This window comes from Pectinophora gossypiella, chromosome 19 (assembly GCF_024362695.1).
Source record: "Pectinophora gossypiella chromosome 19, ilPecGoss1.1, whole genome shotgun sequence".
Taxonomy (NCBI): Eukaryota; Metazoa; Arthropoda; class Insecta; order Lepidoptera; family Gelechiidae; genus Pectinophora; species Pectinophora gossypiella.
Genome location: NC_065422.1, coordinates 1,317,470 through 1,338,362, shown reverse-complemented (window position 1 = coordinate 1,338,362; position 20,893 = coordinate 1,317,470). Strand labels below are relative to the sequence as shown.

The 20,893-nt window shown below is 43.7% G+C and overlaps 1 protein-coding gene across 2 annotated transcripts in view; it reads right to left on the bottom strand.

Moving 5' to 3' along the window:
• The window catches only part of LOC126375462 (uncharacterized), a 289,848-nt gene that overhangs the window by 4,360 nt on the left and 264,595 nt on the right, over positions 1 to 20,893 (bottom strand). For both annotated transcript variants that reach the window (XM_050022391.1, XM_050022392.1), the window contains one exon: positions 535 to 1,977. In XM_050022391.1, coding sequence (XP_049878348.1) covers positions 535 to 1,969 — 1,435 coding nt within the window. In that variant the 5' untranslated portion in view covers positions 1,970 to 1,977. The remainder of the gene's footprint in view (positions 1 to 534; positions 1,978 to 20,893) is intronic.

The following is a 20,893-nucleotide window of genomic DNA, read 5'->3' as shown; positions in this document are numbered from 1 at the left end:
GTGTCCTTATATGTGTCAACATCAGTTCAGTGTACCTATTGACATAACATAATTATTGTCATTGTGTAATTAAAAAAATGATAAGGTGGACTTGTGGCAGGGTAGGTAACTGATAATTGAGCTCTAATAATGAGTGGTTAGTATTCATTGTATCCAGTCAATATTGACCAAATATAAGGTGATAATCATTTCAAGAGGTGATAATTGTATGTTCTGTTTTTATTTACAAATTTACCATCAACTAAAAAAGCTACTCAAGGATTTGTATCGCTCTGCTCAAAAGAGATGACAAAAACGAACTAAGTTAAGAATAACAGCAGACAACAAATTATTTGTCCTGATCTCTACAACTTGCAACAGTAGTCATAGTAGCAATTGGGGTAGTCAGAGATAGGTCTATCGCAAGATGAACTAAGTACCTACGCCTTACTGAATTTTCTAGATAGGTAGGTGGTGAGCCGTATCGCCATCTATAATGTTAGTGAAAACTTACGCACTGCACTTAAGACAAATAAAGAAACAAAAAACACTTACCAAAAACTGAATCGTTGTCCAGCAACGTCTTGTTTAGCTCTGACATCTCAGTCCCAGCGCTGGTGATGGACGGAGGAACGTCGTATCTCCTCGGCGGCTTCGTCACCGGATTCACAGCCGTTATCAGACTCTTCTCCATCTCAGGTATCACCGAACCTTCAATCAACGCCTCTCCATTAGAATTATCCGCCTTCTTCTTATCATTGCTTCGTCGTCTACAGCAACAACAGTAACATAAAATCACTAAAATTATAAGCAAAATCGCCGCTGTACATGAAACACCAATTAAAACTGGCAGCATATTGTTATCCATCCCAGTCGGAACGACTATGCCTGGAGTTGTATGTGTTACTGCTAAAGTCAAACTTCTTTCTTCGACTCCACCGGAGTTCTTCGCCACGCACAAATAATCCCCATTATCAGTTACACCTGCATCTACAATGGTTAAATTCACCCATTTGCTGTTTTCCATACTCGCTTGTGTAATATAGTATTTGAGTTCTCCTTGGTAGCGATATGTTCCGTCAATGATTTGAGCGTTCAATACCCAGTTGACTTCAGGGAGAGGGTTACCGTCAACTTGACAGGATAGAGTGATGTTCGTATCAGATGACCTTATAGTGGTGCTTGAAGATGGAGTGACAATGCTCGGCCTGCAAGCAAAGTCGCTGGAATCCAGGTCCTTCCAGAGCTTTCCATGAACTTTAGCAGGTTCAGCGCAAGATATAGGCGATGTGAATAAGTTTTTGCTAATAACCCAGTTTCTAAAAGGTTGTAAATAGCAATCACATCGCCAAGGGTTATCGTGAACGTCTAAGTTTGAAAGTGAAGTTAAAGAGCTTAGCGTGTCGATCTTCATGTACTCTAGTTTGTTGCCGTCGAGCCTCAAAATATTTATCTTTGGCAAGTTCATGAACGTCTTGACTCCAACTTGGACGATTCTGTTGTTACTCAAATCGACTTTCTGCAAAAACGGCAAATTATTGAATAAACCATCGTCGAGTTTCTCAAGTTGATTATCGTTCAGTAGAATCCATCTAATTTTCACAGTCTCCCTAAATAAGTCGGGTTGTAATGTTTTTAAAGAATTTTTCGATAGGTCCAATTCGATCATGATGGCGAGACCACTCAGGCCATTTTTCTGTATCGTTAGGAGTTTACAGTCTTTCATGATGAGTTTCTTTAGATTGATCAATCTGACGTCTTCAAAAGCGTGGCGGGTGATTTCGTACAGATCATTGCCAGTTAGGTCTAGGATTTGTATTTCGTTGCTGAGAGTTTTGGGGATTTCCTGCAACTTAGCGTGGGAGCAGTCTGCTTGTTTGTTGCCACTTGCCCACACGCATTTGCATTCCTGCGGACAGTTGGCGGTGAAGTCTGCAGCTGTAGCGAGCACCAGGTTCAAAACTAGAAAGTTTCTCAGCGCCACCCCCATGTTTGAATCTGTAACAAAGAGAATACTATTTAAGCGGATGTTCGTGTTCGTAGTGTTTGAGTACGGAATTAAGTAGTTATAGTTAGCGCTGTTTACACGAAAATTATTTACCAAGGTAAGATAGTGATTGTTGAGCCGTGATAGCCCAGTTGGAAGAACGCTTGACTCTCATTGAGAGGTCGCAGGTTCGAAGCCCAGCACGGGTCTAAGCCAACGATTTTAGAATTTGTTTTCGAATTCATGTTTGAATTAGAAATGAAATCCACATTCACGAGAAATGCGTTTCGGAGGTATGTGACCTAACCTGTATTGGGCTGGTTTTCCCTTCCCGGGTTGGAAGGTCAGAGCAGTCGCTTCTGAAAAAAGCGGACCTGTCAAATCTTCACGTTGGGAAAGCGAACCCCGTGAGAAATGACTAAGGTAGATGATGACTAAGGTAAAATTATTTAAGACACAAAATGTTTGAAACAGTTTCTCTCTGGCAAAAGTGAATTTGTCTATATAATATAAGAATAATGAAACCCAACGGGAACTTTATGTATGTATAAGAATGATCAAATCAAATATACTTTATTGCACAGAACTAAATTTCAACAATCAGACATAACACACGAATACAGTACAATTTGGTCGGCCTTAATGATGTGCGTAAATATTTTGTATTGTACTTTGATGATAAACGATATATATATACCAACGTATATCTTATCACTTTTGCCAGACACTTGAACAAAAACCGTCAATGTTCAATTGTTTCTCAGAGGCAACTGAGACATTTTATACCACGGAATAGAAGAAAGAGGTTGGAAGGGCCAAGTGAGCGCAAAACGCGCGCCATACAAGTATGAGCAAATAGTTCATACTTCAACTTTGCGCTCCACTCGTTTGCAAACTTTACGACGCACGGAACTCCGCGATAGCATATTAAAAAGTCGTTTTGTGCATTATAACCTTCAGGGCAAAAAATCAAATATCGACTGTGATTCAAGGAAATCCATCTTTATGAAAGGATAGTTAAAATTCTTAGTATGACTTATTTATCAAAAAAAATATTTTGTATGCAGTATTTTACGAAAAGTAGTGATAACATTGCATCACATAAAATATACATTGCCGGTAAAGTGGCTCTGAAATTTGAGAAGCAGTAGAGCTATCGCAATCTATAGTAAGTAAAAGGCAGTTTGGTTGAACTGGCGACAGCGGTTCTCATACAAAATGCGAGTTAGGGCCTTTCCAATACATGTTCCATTCTCCGCCAAAAATTATCGCCGACTTGTTCATAAGCCGAGCAAGCAGGCAATGAAATAAGTTACTACATGACCATTATTTGCCGTACTCAATTTGATATTAGTACTACTCCTGCACTAGTAGGTAAGATGTTAGGCTGCTAAAATGTTCTTTGATTCCCAGCCCGTTAGCTTTTAAATTAAAAATAGATAATATAACTAACATAGACATATGCCGTTACTTATAAATAGCTATTAATTAATCGCTATTAATGCTGCGAGTTACACGAAGAAAATAATTTTAAAAAATCACTTAAAATCACAGGAAGGCGATAAAAATATTGAAGCCGGGAACGAAGACAAAAATACTGGCCCATCATTAAAGACAGGAGCCAACAAATTTCAGGGAGCAGGGCCGTTAAGCAGGCTTGTTTGGGAAGCTATAAAAACCATTAAAACTTTTAACCGGCATGCACGGGACTCGATTTCGAGTGCTGCTAAAGCGACGTTTATATTAGCCGGTACTGATGCCGCTTCCAGCGAACGGGCGTAGTCGACCACTTCCTAGGGTCTTACTAGGGTCGATTAACTCTTTCAAATCTTCTTATCATGTGGGTTGTTAGGTGGAGTACCAACCTCATCAACCCTGGTGGTAGGGGTATTATTGAGCAGCCAAAGGTCCCTGACGTGACTCATGTAACAACTACATCTTTACATCAGTAAGTAGTAACCGGGATCAACGGCTTAATATGCCTTCCAAGGCATGGAACGGAACGTTCTTCAAACGAACTGGAACGAACGGGAACGGCTTTAAAATATGATCCCCTTAGACGACGCCCTGAGCCGAGGTTCGCGCCCAACTGGGCACCCTCAGGCGTGTTGTCTTAAATTTTGTACCGGGTGAGCTCTCAGCGCTCCCCATTTGTCCGGCCAAGTAGTTAATGCCATCTGCGGCGAATCTACAATAAGTCAGAGCAAAAAAGTTCTAGCGGACCAAACTTTATTTTAGTTTGACAGGTTTTAGACCTGGCCGACCTGGGGACCCTGGGAAGCCATGGAAGCCCAGTTGGTAGAACGCACAGGCGTAAAGCAATGATTGTCGAATTTGTTTCCGAATTCATGTATGGATCATAAATTATCATGATTATCACGTGTCCAGCGGTGAAAGCAAACATCGTGAACCCACATTCCCGAGAAATGCATGTCGGAGGTATGTAACCTAACCTGTATTGGTCGGGTTTTTCCCTTCGCGGGTTGGAAGGTCAGACAGGCAGTCCCTGTTGTAAGAAACCGTACCTGTCAAATCTTCAGGTTAGGTAAGCGGACCCTGTGACAGGATAATGATGACACGTATAAAAACACAAAAAAAGCACTCAACAAAAAAGCGTAAAAGGGACAACTCCGCCCCGCACCGATACGCGCGTGGTGCTAGCTTGATTTAGCGGAGAGTTACTGTTCCATACTCGCCTAATAATATTCTTTATTCCGCGACTTAAGTCTAATGTGAATGCGGCTTTAAAAACAAAACGGTTTTATTACAAACTGCGCCGTATAATCTCTAATTTATTCTAATGTGAACTTTAAACTGTTGGAATAAAGTGCAATAGTCACTAAAATTTAAGAGAAGGTACCTATAAACAGAAGTTAACTTAAACAAAGTATGTGTTAGTGATTAAACGATTTTTTATTTCCGTACCAAGTTAAGAGCATTTAAAAAGTTGTTTATGTGTTTAATTTTCAGGGTTCCGTATCGGGAACCTATTACCGCACCCCTGACACTCCATACAAAAATCTCATTCTTACCTCGTGACATGATATAACAAAACCAGTAGGGCAACGTGATAAAATTTTGTCACGGTCATTTTGTCGATTCTGACGATATAATAGTATTTAAGTGGGTTATGTAGAGAGAAATATTATTAAGAAGGAGTTAACGTCGTGTCTTATAAGGAAGGAAAAGAATTGGCCTTTGACAGACAAGAATGGAGAATGCTACACCGACAGGAGCTTGGCTCTTAAATTAGCGATGAAGATGAAATATTTTATTTTGAAAGCTTTCGACCCCAAACTCACATAATACACAAAGGGCGGTATTAATAAACTAACCTCAGCTTCGAGACTGCCCTCAAGATTCATGTCAATGTGACAGTTCTTATATAAAAACAGGGACTTGAAAATGATCTTGAGGGCAGTCTCAGTTGAGATTGGTTTATTAATACCACCTTTAACCTCTTAGCGCCGAGATTTCCAGACACACTAGTTCAACAATGGGTTTTGGATTTTAAAAGAACATTCGGTCTTACAACCTCCGTGGTCTAGTGGTAAGAGCGTTAGGCTCACGATCTGGAGGTCCGGGTTCGATTCCCGATGGGGACATTGTCGAAATCACTTTGTGAGACTGTCCTTTGTTTGGTAAGGACTTTTCAGGCTTGAATCACCTGATTGTCCGAAAAAGTAAGTTGATTCCGTGCTTCGGAGGGCACGTTAAGCCGTTGGTCCCGGCTATTAGCCGTAAAAACACCTCCACCAACCCGCAGTGGAGCAGCGTGGTGGAGTATGCTCCATACCCTCTCCGGTTGATTGAGAGGAGGCCTGTGCCCAGCAGTGGGACGTATATAGGCTATTTATGTATGTATGTATGTATTCGGTCTTACGACTTTAAAGTAAAAATTGTACCGGGGTACGGAACCTTTGCCCGGTTTTTGAGACTAAGAGTGGCTAATGCATCTCTTTGATGGTATAAAAGGCGTACCTATATGCTTAAGTGGTAGCCGTTCTACAAAGGAATTGCTATGTAAAGTGCTTTGGGTTACTTTAGAACTGGCTAGATTTTGGTGACCAAAACCGGGTGAGAGCCTTCAGCGCTCCCCATTTGTCCGGCCAAGTAGTTAATGCCATCTGCGGCAAATCTACTATAAGTCACGTCAAAAAAAAAAAAAAAGGTGACCAATAAAGTATATTATAAATTTTACAGAATGTTAGTGACATCGTAACGAATACTGAGGGGAATGATTCAGGCCATGATTCTGAGTTAATATCAAGTGGAATTTTCCGTCGCAAAATTACCGATTTTTTTTATATTTGACGGTATATGATGACCCTTTTATTACACCCAGGCACAATTGTGACCTTTTTAACCCCCTGTTCATTTTAAAACGAGTGAATACCCCGGTCGAATGAAATAGGCATCTGGTTCATAGGCATCAGTTTGACATGTGCTGTCAATTTAATTTTGTCGGGTTATTGGCCAATATAAAATTCAGGAAGGGTTTATTAAACTTCTGCCTAAAAATGACATGTGTTCCATAAATTTTATGCCTGTCGATTGCCCGTCCCTTTCCTTTTCGGCGGATAAGAGAATGACAGGTATAACTTAAAATAAAATTAGATGGTTTGTACTGGAATCAGCACCAATAAGTATATACACATACATACATACATAAACTCACGCCTATTTCCCACCGGGGTAAGCAGAGACTATAGAATAAGTATATGCTAAAATTAAATGCCGAACCATGTCCTAACTCCTGGTTCCGTGTTCTCATTATCCTCAATTTAAGTGTGGTAGGATAATTATATAGCACCAGTGCTCCGAGGGTGCGTATGAGCCGGCAGTTTGGCAGCAAATGAGCTCTGAGAAGAACATCTTATAGGGTGCTTAGCGGATGGTGTCGACCAAGAGTGGAGGCGGTAATGAATATGTACAACTAGCGACCCCTCCGGGTTTCGCACGTTTAGTGTATTATGTGAGTTTGGAGTCGCTTTAAAAATAAAATATTTCATCTTCATCGCTAATTTAAGAGCCACGCTCTTGTCGGTGTAGCATTCTTCATTCTTGTCCATCAAAGATTCAAAGGCTAATTCTTCTATTTCATTATCAGAAGAACAATAGTTTCTATCCTTATTAAGATAAATGGTACAAAAGGCAGCCGACTGAATGATAACTTAATGTATGTATGAACTCCGCCACGGTGGTCAGTTTTAACTCGGTAAAACGAGTTAAGGCTGGCTAAAGTGCCGGTCCCAAGCCCGGGTAAAGGAGGAGGGCACGGGAGCGCATTGCCATTATCCTTGTGACAATGACAATGTGACCCCACCCATATCCCACTACCCCTCCCACCTCCCATCCTCTTACATCCTTTCCGCTATTCCTGGAGGAGTAAACCTCGACCCCAAAAATCCCCAACCCAAGGTGTCATCCGTACCGTGCCGAGGGGTGCGTGGCTGAGGGGGTGCTCAGTCTCAAACGGAGGGGCTCCGATACCAGGCGACCTCGGAGTCATCGTCAGTCGCCTTACCTCTGCAAGCGGGGCTCTGCAGGGGTGGACCTTCCCTTCCCTAGCTTCTCGTGGGAACTATATGGAGTTCGAAAATTTGCTGAGTAGTTTTACCCAGATTTTAACCGGAGAAGTGTCCATGGACCCTTCTTCGGATGTGATCCCCGGGCCATCTGAGGCCAAGGATCACACAGCTACCCGGGAACCCTCTGGGAACCCGGAGAGCGACATGGTGGACCTGCCCATGGAATCGGTGGAGGATTCGTCCAAAACCGACACACGGACAGACCAGGGCTCAACGGGGCCCAAACCCCCCCCTAAAAAACACAGATCAGGGGCAGAAAAGCGGAGGTATGCCTTGTGGCTCAAGCTTGGGCTACCGAAGGCAGAGGCCGCTAAAAGGTGTGTTCGTCCGCTCGCTGAATTCCCGGAGTTCAGGCAGAAAGCCTCAACTGGGGGGGAGACCCCAGGGTCTCAGCAGCGGACGGACAAGAGGCCCCGATCAACCGAGACCTCCCCGCTGGATCAACCGCAACGGAAGGCAGCGAGAGGTCAAGACGAGGGCACCAAGCCTGCTCCGGCGTATGCTGAGGTCGCTGGGTCCTACAAAGTTGGTGTAATCAACAATGCAGGGCCCATGACTGAGGCTCAGTTGGGGCAGGTTCAGGTGGCCATCGCTGATAGGATACCACACGTGGAGAGTGAGGATGTGGTCAGGCCGGTGTTTGCTGGCTGCTCTGCCAGGCAGGGATGGCTATGCCTGACCTGTCAGGATAGGGCGACCAAGGATTGGCTGGAGAATGTCGTTGGCTCAATCGTGCCTTGGGAGGGAGCATCACTGAGTGTGGTGGGAGAGGATGCCCTTCCCAAGCCAATCATTATAACCGGTTGGGTCAACGACGCCAGGACTGAGTCGAAGGTCTTGTGCGGAAGGTTGGCCGTCCAAAATAAGGGGATGGGCTGTGACCGCTGGAGGCTCCTCAATTGCAAGGCGGAAAATGGCGGGCGCACTCTGTGCTTTGCCATCGATGCCAGCGCATTGAGGAAGCTTCAGCTACGCGGTTATAAGCTAAACCTGAATTTGACAACGGTCACCTTCCGCGCCAAGATCCCGAAGACTGGGATGGTTCAGGATGACGGGTTGGCAATGCCGGAAAGCGCGGGCGACAAAGAGGGCGGAATACTGTCCTCCACGTCCACTGCGCGGGTAGCCACTCCTCCTGAGCCATCCGAGTCGGACGGAGCCGTGGGGAGTATGGTACAAGTCGCCCCCACCGTAGTTAAGGAGCCAAGTCCACCGGCTCCATCAACCTCAACGGGTTCCGTATCCTGGCTGCGCCCCGCACAGACGGTGCAGGCCATAACCCGTGGAGGCAGTAGAGGTGGGGTCGCACAGCGACACCCACAACGCGGTGCCTCGAGTGCCAGATCCAGGGGTGGACGAGGTGGTGCCCCTAGGGCTCGTGGCATTCGAGGTCGAGGAGCTGGTGCCGCGACCAGAGGAAGGCCTGCACAACTGCCCTCCCTGGCAAGCGAGCACAGTAGCAGGAAGGCTGCTCGCAACCCGTTTAATTCCTTCCCCAACCTCCCACCCCCCCGACCCTAAGAACACTTTTAATCTTCCCGACCCATCCTTTCCCTTTCGGACCCTTCACCCCTCCTATTCCTTCTCACCCTATATATACTTATATAATAAGATATATATTGTACAATATATATATATATATATATATATATATATATATATATATATATATATATACATATATATTTTTAAAAAAACCATTCCCAAATATAATATGTTCAAAGTCATTCAAGTAAACCTTCACCACTCAAAGGCGGCTACCGCCGCCCTAAACCAGCACCTGCAACAGGTGGGTATGGACATGGCTTTGATCCAAGAACCGTGGATCAACAAGAACACGGTCATGGGGCTCAATACCTCAGGTAAGTTACTATATAATGTTGGAGGCGTAAGGCCTAGAGCTTGCATAGTCTTCAAGAAAAATGTTAATTTCTTACCTATACCTTATCTGTGCACAGATGATTTAGTAGCTGCCTACGTCGCTCTCCCAAGACTAAATGGAGCCAGGCTGGTTGTCTGCTCGGCTTACCTACCAGGAGAGACGCCAAACCCATCGATGCAGCTGGCTGCCCTCGTAGAGTATTGCGAAGACCAGAAGGTACCACTCCTCATTGGGTGTGACAGTAACGCGCACCATACTGGGTGGGGGAGTACCAATACCAATCCACGAGGTGAGGAACTATTCTCATTTATTATGTCCAATAACCTTGAAATAATAAATTCGGGCTGTGTTCCTACTTTTGTAACAAGGGCCCGACAAGAGGTACTGGACATTACACTTTGTTCAGAAAGGTTCGCCAACCATATAAAGGGATGGCACGTATCGGATGAGGCATCGCTTTCTGACCACAGGTATGTAAGGTTTGATATCACTTTAACCTTGGAGAAAACAGCAGAAGCGTACCGCGACCCGAAGACAACAGACTGGGAAGGCTTCAGAGCCTCCCTACGGCAGGAGCTGAGCAGGCCTTATGGGCAGATCAGATCCCCGGAGCAGATCGAGTCAGCGGTGGGGACAGTAAGGGAAGGACTCCTAAGGGCCTACCAGGACAACTGCCCTCTAAAAACAACGTCCACGAACAGGAAAGTACCATGGTGGAACAAAAAACTAAGTGGCCTACGATCAGAAGCCAGGGTTCTTTTTAATAGGGCCAAGAGTAACAAGGACTGGGACTCTTACGCAAAGGCCCTAACTGGCTTCAACAAAGAACTGAGGAGGGTAAAGAGGAGATCTTGGAGAAAATTCTGCGAGGAAATAAAAGGTACCCCTCACATAGCAAGACTCCACAAAATAGTATCCAAAGCCCCTCCATCCCATCTAGGTTTCTTGAGAAAACCCGATGGGATCTTTACCGGGTCCGCGGAAGAAACACTCAAACTACTAGCGCAGGTACACTTCCCCGGGTCCTCCCCGACAAACCATCTAGGATGCACTCCAGGGACTAGGCCCCCCAAAGCCAGGAGACCACGCACTGAGGACTGGAGGAGAGCATCGTTGGTAATTAGACCTCAGCAGGTAGAGTGGGCGATCGACAGCTTCAAGCCCTACAAATCCAGCGGGGTCGATGATATTTTCCCTGCTCTACTGCAGCAAGGTAAGAACATCATCTTGGGAACTGTGGTCAAAATCTTCAGAGCGAGTCTTGCCTGGGGATATCTGCCCAGCCTATGGCGACAGGTAAAGGTGATCTACATTCCCAAAGGAGGGGATAAGGACCCATCACAACCAAAGTCATATAGACCAATAAGTCTTACCTCCTTCTTACTGAAGACAATGGAAAAGGTAATTAATATACATATTAGGGACACATTCATAAAACTAAATCCCCTACATGTAAGGCAACATGCATACCAAAAAGGTAAATCAACCGAGTCGGCACTTATGGAACTGACTGATCGTCTGGAAAAGGCAATCGAGGACAAGGAAATTGCCCTATGTGCCTTTCTGGATATTGAGGGCGCTTTTGACAACACCTCTACAGAGGTCATGATCCGGAGCATGGAAGCCCGCAACATTGACAGTACAACGGTAAACTGGGTAGAGTCAATGTTGACAACAAGGATAGTAAGAACGAAGCTCATGGACACAACCCTCGACCTGAAGGTTGCTCAGGGCTGCCCCCAGGGCGGAGTCCTGTCACCCTTACTTTGGTCCTTGGTAGTTGATAGTCTACTTAGCGAGCTAAGTTCCGCGAAATATCATACTCAAGGGTACGCGGATGACTTGGTGGTTACTGTAGTAGGTAAGTGCCCTTACACAATCTCAAGTCTCATGCAATCAGCATTCAAAAGAATTGAACGGTGGTGCTTAGAGTTCAAACTATCAGTTAACGCGAGCAAAACCGTAGTCGTTCCTTTCACAAACATGAGAAAGCTCGACAAACTCAGACCTCCTTACCTTTTCGGAAAACAAGTAGGCTTCTCTAGCGAGGTTAAATATTTGGGATTGACCTTCGATCAAAGGCTTACATGGTCACAACACATAGGTAGTATCACAAGAAAAGCCAAATCTGCAATAGGCACCTGCAGGCGCCTAGCTGGTTCAAGATGGGGCCTTAAACCTAAGGCCATGCTTTGGCTCTACACTGCTGTGGTGAGGCCTATGCTCGCGTACGGCTGTGCAGCATGGTTCAAAAAGGCATCTATTGGAACCTACATTTCGGACCTAACCAGCGTCCAAAGAATGGCTTGTATGATAATAACGGGAGCTATGTCGTCCACACCAACCTTAGCAATGGAGGCGGCACTAAACCTGCCTCCACTCCATCTCTACATAATCGGGGAAGCTAGAATAGCTATGCTCCGAGCTAAGGAAAGGGGTAAGACGACATGGGGATCAACTGTCATGAGAAAGCTCAAAGAGGACCTTATGACTGACCCGGTCATGGCGATGCCCTCAGACGTCATGGTCGGGACTCATAACTTTGTGAGGTACTTCAAGGTGGTAATACCAGAGAGAGAGGAGTGGTCTGGAACTGTACCCTCGCCCTTTCCCAGTGCTGATCGGGTGTGGTTTACCGACGGCTCTAAGCGAGACGGGCTCTCAGGGGCGGGTGTATACGGAGGGTGCCCCAAGCGAAGGAGGGTGACCAGCATGGGGGCGCACGCCACAGTTTTTCAGGCCGAGATGTATGCCATCATTGATTGTGTGCACCAAAATTTGGGGAACACAAACAGTAACATTCTCATACTGTCGGACAGCCAGGCTGCCCTTAAGGCGGTGGCGGCGTCTGAAGTAGACTCATTACTCACTCTAGAGTGTATTGATAGTCTGAACAAGTTGGGGGCCTCAAACTCGGTAACACTAGGCTGGGTCCCAGGGCACTCTAACATTAAGGGCAATGAAATTGCTGACGAACTCGCAAGAGAGGGATCGGGCACAAGTTTAACCGGACCCGAACCCTTCTGCGGGATCTCGAAAAGCACCTCTAGATATCATCTGGGGGTGCGACTAGGAAATGAATCCAAGAAATTTTGGTACAACTCAGTTGGCCTAAATCATTCAAAGCAGCTGATTAGACCTTTTTCTAAGAAATTATCATCAAAAATCCTTACTCTCACTAGGGGGCAGGTTAGGTTGTTGATACGGGCCCTCACGGGGCATTGTAGACTCAATAAGCACCTACACAGAATGGAGCTGACCGAGTCTCCTCTATGCAGATTCTGCTTAGGGGAAGATGAGACGCCACTACATCTGCTATGCAGCTGCGAGGCTCTCATACATAGTAGAAGCCGTACACTTGGGGGCCACATAATGGACCCCCAGGAAGTCATGGAGCTTTCTCCCAAAAAGACGTTGGATCTATTCGAACGGATCGGTCTAGAGGAGGATATTTAAATGTAGGGACTTAGGGTCACAATAGATCTGTCAAGGTCGCAGTGACCCCGCGGGCTGCATTCGGTCCGGCCCTCACAACTTTCAAATAATAATAATAATAATGTATGTATGAAAATAATAAATGTTTCTTTCTTTCTTTCTAAAATGTGTTTCTTTTCTGCTCATTTTCTGCCCTGTTTCGTCAGTATAGTGTGATGATTTCATTGATCTCTACACTTACACCAGCTTCTATACACTCGTATCGTCAGACAAAAGGTAGTTTTACGGGTCATAGAACTTAGGGAGGTTATGACTATTGGTAGAGACATGATGTTTGAATCTACACCATTATAACAAGTCACTGTGGTCCTGTGGCTCACAGGCTTGCTGCTCAAACGGGGAGCGTCGGTTCGATCCCCGGTACCGGACTTGCACCAATCAGTTATTAATTTATATCAAGTGCATCTTTCAATAACACAGTTAGCTCGAACATTATAGACGGCGATACGGCTCACCACCTAGCTGGTCTATCAGATAGCTCGGTGAGGTGTGGGTACTTAGTTCATCTTGCGATGGATGCACCTCTGACTGCCCCAAATCCCGGAATCCTGGATTCCCGTCAATTTAGAGACTGCTTTGTTAATTTATTTACTAATTTGTAGACTGTAATTGTCTTAGTTGTTAATTAATGTTTTATATATATGATGTAGTAGTACTTAATAAATAAATAAATAATTCCCGGTTCTGGCTCTAAACACCGAAGTTTTCAAATTGCGCTTTAAGTGTTTTTATAAGGGGACGATTAGTAGACATAGTTTCAAATAGTAGACAGAACGACTAGTCAAGTATAATTAGTGATTATATTTCAATTGATAATAATGGGTTGATGGGGTTGGTAATCCACCTCACAACCCAAACGATAGAAGATAGATAGTAACTTTTTAAAATAACTTTAATGCGCGGTACGAGTGTCCCCTGGTTCTTGCGGCTTCCGAATACATCCCGCTTAGGGACGGTACTGAAAAGTATCGGCGTCGGAAGGACGTAATATACGACCCCGACGACCCTATTACTCTAGCCATAGAGGCAGCCAATCAGCTCGCGACACCAAACACTTCAGGACCCCGATACCGACCCCGCCAGGGTGGTCGACGATTTACCTCAATCAGCGCTTATCGCTATCGACCCACTAGGATCGATTAATTCTTTCAAATATTTTTCCTCTCAGACGACGCACTGAGGCGAGGTTCGCGCCCAACTGGGCGCCCTCAGGCCTGTTGTCTTAAACTTTGTACCGGGTGCCAAATTGGAGATGTCCTTAGAAAAGGTTCAATACGATCTACTCTGAACCGGCGTGCGTGTATGAAGCGATTGATGAATGTGGAGGAAGCAAGAGAAGTGTGTCAGGATCGAAGCAAATGGAATTCTATAGTCTCTGCTTACCCCGGTGGGAAATAGGCGTGAGTTTATGTATGTATGTATGTATGTTGTACCGGGTGAGAGCCTTCAGCGCTCCCCATTTGTCCGGCCAAGTAGCTAATGCCATCTGCGGCAAATCTACAATAAGTCACGTCAAAAAAAAGCACGAGTGATATCTGTCAAAGTACAGAAGCCAGTGTTGTGACGTTCATTAGCATAGTGATGTATAGTCGAGATTAGGCGGATCGATTCTGTTCTAACACTACTGTAGACGACAGGTCGACATGGCAATTCTCTAGTGACGTGACGTTTTCAATATCGATATATTTTTATTATGTATGTAACAAAATGTGAATAAAATAATACCACGTTTTCAATTAAGTTAATATTTATTCATCTGAATCATCTAACGTATCGCTACAAAAACACAGCCCTGTCTAATGTCCGATTGACAGAAAATTTGTAACAATTATTTTTCCGTTCAATGTCACAATTTTCTAGCTAGTTCTCGAGCTTGAGAGTGAATTATTGGTTTTTTTGCTTGAACACGCGACGAAGATGCAACCGTAGCCATTTTTAAAACACAATAGTAATAAATTATGTGAACGAGATTATAATCGATAAACGCGGTCGATACGGACTCGTGCGACACTAAGACTAAGACGCCGCGGGGACTGTGCGGGTGTGCGGGGCGACCCCGCCTCCGCGGCTCACCTCATGCCCCGATTGCCATGTCGACCTGTAGTCAACACTAGGTATGAGCTTTCGTTTGTCTTTGCGTGTCTCGTTTCAACCCACGCGATATAAATAGGTACTTAATACCAGTGGGCGATTCCAAGTGTACTTCGATACCGTATTGAGCCATAAACGCCCTGATTGGAGACAGTTCGATAAAGATTTTATGGCTCTCTGCTACTTAATTTGCTAAGGTATTTCCTAGACTTAACTTTCATAGTCATTAGGTAGCTTCTATACTGAACGTACAGGGCGTTAATGACATCGTAAGGAAAACTGAGGGATGATTCAGACTTAGATTCTGAGTTGATATCAAGTGGAATTTTCCGTGGCAATAGTATACAATTGGAAATAAATATAAAAAAGACAGCAGTGCAGTGGAGCAGCGTGGTGGAGTATGCTCCATACCCCCTCCGGTTGATTGAGGGGAGGCCTGTGCCCAGCAGTGGGACGTATATAGGCAGTTTATGTATAAAAAAGACAAAAATCAAATCTAAAGCTTGTATGGAAGAAATTGCTGCATGAGCAATAAGGCCGCCTGTTGTGTATTTTTTTGTATTTTTTTTTATTTTCTGGACCTTCTTTTCTTTGTGCTCAATAAAGTATATTTATCTTATTTATCTTATCTTGTCTTAGCCGTGGTAACCCACTTAGTAGAACGCTTGCCTCTCATTAAGAGGTCGCAAGTTCGAATTCGGCACAGGCCTAAACCAATGATTGTAGAATTTGTTTTCAAAATCATGTTTGGATCATAAATGAGTATCACGTGCTCAGCGGTGAAGGAAAACATCGTGAGGAAACCCACATTCCCGAGAAACGCAATTTTCGGAGGTATGTCATGTGACCTAACTTGCATTGGGCTGGTTTTCCCTTCGCGGGTTGGTAGGTCAGACTGGCAGTCCCTGTTGTAAACCGAACCTGTCAAATCTTCAGGTTAGGTAAGCGGACCCTGTGGAAAACGGGATAATGCGAGGGAGATGATATTTATCTTCTCTGGACTGGGAGCGAATAAAACAAAGAACACGTTCAACTGCTTGTCTTCCCGGGCATGTCGTAAAATCCGACAGAGGGATCATCAGAGGGGGGGGGGGGGGGGTCTTTTCCTGCATGATGGATATAATTATTACGGGAAATAGGCTGATCCATTGTCACTGTTAATATATCCATCTTGAGACTTCCAATCAACAGTGGCTGCGAGTTGTCTTTGGTTACTTGTGGCTCTGCACACCCCATTAGGTATAACGGGCATGAGTTTATCTATGTAAATGAGTAAATAATAAACCTATTTGTAATTTGGGTCGGATTGTGAACCTCTCAGGATTTGATTACGGCGTAATTACAAACATTATAACGATGTATCCTGCAAAAGTGTTGTAAATGTTCGTCTATTTTCACCAGGGATGTTATGGATATGAAATTTCGGATACGAATTAGATAAGGATTTAAGAATGATTATTATACCGGACACGGTTACGGAGTTTCGGATAATTCCGGTTACAGATATCATCTTTTAAGGAATTTCAAAAGTTAAATACAAATAGGTAATAAAGTGGGTTTATTTATAACGACAAAAGTTATATCGACAAAAGAAGAAAAAAAAAACAAACAATACGCGCGGCTTGTGCGTCGGCACTGGCAGCGGCCAGCCGATCAAAACAACTTGACATAACGTGTCCCAATTAGGCTCCACCCCTATCCGATATTATCCGAAACTTTTATTTCGGATTAGGTTACGGTTACGGAGCACTGCACCGATTCGGATGAAAATTTGCACACGATTAGAAAAAACTTAGGGACGGCTATAGGTTATTTCCCAAGATCACATGAACGTAAAGCCAGTAATAAATGTCATACCACAAAATACAATACACATAAATACATTCCCGAGAAATAAGTTTCGAAGGTATAATATATGACCTTAACAGTATTCGGCTGGTTTCTATAACCGGACCTGTCAAATCCTCAGATTAGGTAAGTGGACCCCATGATAACGGGAGATGATACTTCATAGGTACATAAATGGCATACACAACATGATTTACAAGCGATCCTGGTTACGTCAGCAGAACAGACGGTATCTGTCCGAAGGCATATAACCAGTACAATTAGAACACTGTGTCGAGTCTGTTAAATAGAGGTTAGTTTGCATTGACCCTTGTAGTCGGTTAGGTATAGTGCGTCGGATTTATATGGATAAGACTTAGAAAAAATAATCAAATTATTCTTTCACCTAATTCACTATTAGCTGTTACGATTCTTGGAAAGGTGATGCTTAAAGTAGGCATGGGAATATAACTGTGCATAAAGCGATAAAAAAAGTTTAAAAATAAACTCCCCACTACCTGATTACCATTGCTAGTCTGAAAACCTATCTAGCTAGTGGCGCCACTAATTATAAAAACACTTATCCATCAAGTAATTCATCAGCATGGATGCAATATTCGTGCGTTCAAAAATAATATTGCAATAAAAAATAATACTTATATAATAAAAAAATATACAGGGTGTTAGGGACATCGTAACGAAAAAAAAAATGGAACGCCTATTTGATTGTACTAAAAACGATGGTGGGTGTTTTTCTTGTCGCAAATGTTTAATTAAGATTTTGAATTTTTACTGTGCCGCAATGTAAGTCGAACAACGCGGCACACAGACGTTAAACCTACGCACGGCTACGTTACGCGTGCGTGCGTGATACGATGTTGTATCTAGGTAGGAGTTTTCATTCTCTTGTATTTAGATGCTTAGTGGTGCAACGTTTAAAAATGTTGAGTTTGTTGAAGTAGAACACCTACTGCCACGATTTTTCACGCACGGTACCTACCTACCAGTTATTAAAACGTTCCTAACTTATTAACAATAAAAACCCTACTCTTGCCTTACCTTAATTGTTATTCCTTCGGATGAAATACCTAGGTAGGTACCCTAGAACATGTCACGTCACGTAGGTATGCAACATCGCGTTTCCTCCGCGGTAGGTAGGTATCACACGCACTCACAAACACAACACCTTGCTCTTTAATAAACATCAACAATCTTCCATACTTTTGCGCAGTAAATGGTCTATGATCTATCATCATAGTCGACACTACTCATTTACAGAATGAAACAAACACTCACAAACACGAAAAAAATATCCTCGAAAAACATCACGCGATTCGGGTCAAGCTTAGTATTCGACTGAGCGGAAGCGCGCGGCGGCGTTAGCGCAAAGCATCAAAGGCGCCGACTAAGGGCGCCGACGACGCACCGGCCGCGGCCGAGTCGAGCCGACGACTAGAGAGAGAAAGAGAAGTATGTTTATGGTGCAAGTGACAGAGAAAGAAATAGTATCTGTTCGTATGCCTACTTTATTGGCGAGCGTTGCCCTTGACCCGTGCGCCGGCTATTCACCTGCGCATAGCTGAAGTTGTAGATACGTTATTATTATTATTGATGACATTGATAAAATTTAATAATTAGTAATTTTTATTTGTTTATTTTAAATGTGCGTTCTATGCAGCTTAAAACACAATATGGGACTGAAAAAAATCTAATTTTTTTAAGAATTTTGCGACAGGAAACTTCACTTGATACCTATCAACTCAAAGAAATACCTAGTATCTGTTCGTAATTTATTGGCGCGCGTTGCCCTTGATCCGTGAGGCTTTCACGTCCGAGTATCCATCAAGACAGATCAAACAAGCCCTAACTCGGAGGTCTTGCGTCCCAGGATCCTTTAATTATGTCTTAGAACCTTCTTGGCCTATGTGGTCCAGTGGTTGAGCGATGGGATGCGGAGGGTCCGGGTTCGTATTCCGGTGGGGACATATCACAAAAATCTGTTTATAAGGCCTTTGGTTGGGACGTTACAGGCTGATCACCTGATTGTCCGAAAGTAAAATGATCCGTGCTTCGGAAGGTACGTTAAGTCGTTGCTCCCGTCTACTAGGTACTTATGTAAGCACGTAGCCGTTACATGAATATTGTACACAGAACAGGATAGGTTTAATTAGTTATTTACTGATGATTTAACAATGAGATTTAAAACCACGAATAACTTAGTACTTAGTACCTCGGTACCAACATGTAACAAGAAAAATAAGATCACTCCTCTCGGACAATTTTTTTCTTTGAACATGCCGACATTGCCTACGCGGCGGAGTTGCCGAAGTATCGATAGGTAGATTATCAATTGTTGAACTTGAAAATTGTCTAAACTATCGAAAGTAGTGATAGTACATTTAGATCGATACTAGCGATAGTACCGATAGGTCTTGCTTTGTAACAATAATGGGTATTGATCTAAAAGATCTATCGATAGGTACCTACTATTGGTTTTTTTTTAACTAGGTATCGATAGAATATCAATAGGCAACACTCTGGCGGTGTCCGCCCAATTCTAGACGCGATCTCGCTCGATTTTTGTGTAGCGAGGTTTTGCGTAGGTACTTACATACTAAGTTGGTGGATGGTTGACATAGTAGGTAACTAATTACCTAATCTGTGGTGGTTGTGTTAGTTGGTTGTTAGTTATTCTAATGACAACAAAGAATACAATTATTTACTGTTTCAACTGTTTTAGGTAGATAATGGCCCCGATTCCTATGAGTAAATGAATGAATAACCCGGTCGAATCAAAAAGGTATCTCGCTGGTATGCAAACCGTTTGACGTGTGCTGTCAACTTAATTCTGTCGGTTGTTTTAGATTTCTGCTTAAAATTGACGTGTATTCCATAAATTTTATGCCTGTTGATTATCCGTCCATTTAAGAATAAGAATAAAATAAATTTATAATTTACGATAGACAGAGAAAGAAATAGGATCGGTTCGTAGTGCCTACTTTGTAGGCCGCGCCGCCGCCGCGCCGCCGCCGGCGTGCGGCGCGGGGCGCGCGGAGCGGGGCGTGCGGAGCGGGGCGCGCGGCGCGCGGTGCGTGTGGCCGTTGACCCGTTCGAGCAGCTGTTGTCTCCATTACATCGAAAATTTTCGATAATTTGTCATTATTGTTTTTTTTATTGAAATTTGGGTTCTATGCAGCTAAAAGCACAATATGGAATTGAAAATAATTAAAAACAAAACTCAAAATTTCATGAATTTTGCGACGGAAAATTCCACTAGATATTAACTCAGAATCATGGTCTGAATCATCCCTCTCAGTATTCGTTACGATGTCACTAACACCCTGTATACAGGGTGTTAGGGACATCGTAACGAAAAAAAAAATGGAACGCCTATTTGATTGTACTAAAAACGATGGTGGGTGTTTTTCTTGTCGCAAATGTTTAATTAAGATTTTGAATTTTTACTGTGCCGCAATGTAAGTCGAACAACGCGGCACACAGACGCTAAACCTACGCGCGGCTACGTTACGTGTGCGTGATACGATGTTGATATCTAGGTAGGAGTTTTCATTCTCTTGTATTTAGATGCTTAGTGGTGCAACGTTTAAAAATGTTGGGTTTGTTGAAGTAGAACACCTACTGCCACGATTTTTCACGCACGGTACCTACCTACCAGTTATTAAAACGTTCCTAACTTATTAACAATAAAAGCCCTACTCTTGCCTTACCTTAATTGTTATTCCTTCGGATGAAGTACCTAGGTAGGTACCCTAGCACATGTCACGTCACGTAGGTATGCAACATCGCGTTTCCTCCACGGTAGGTAGGTATCACACGCACTCACAAACACAACACCTTGCTCTTTAATAAACATCAACAATCTTCCATACTTTTGCGCAGTAAATGGTCTATGATCTATCATCATAGTCGACACTACTCATTTACAGAATAAAACAAACACTCACAAACACGAAAAAAATATCCTCGAAAAACATCACGCGATTCGGGTCAAGCTTAGTATTCGACTGAGCGGAAGCGCGC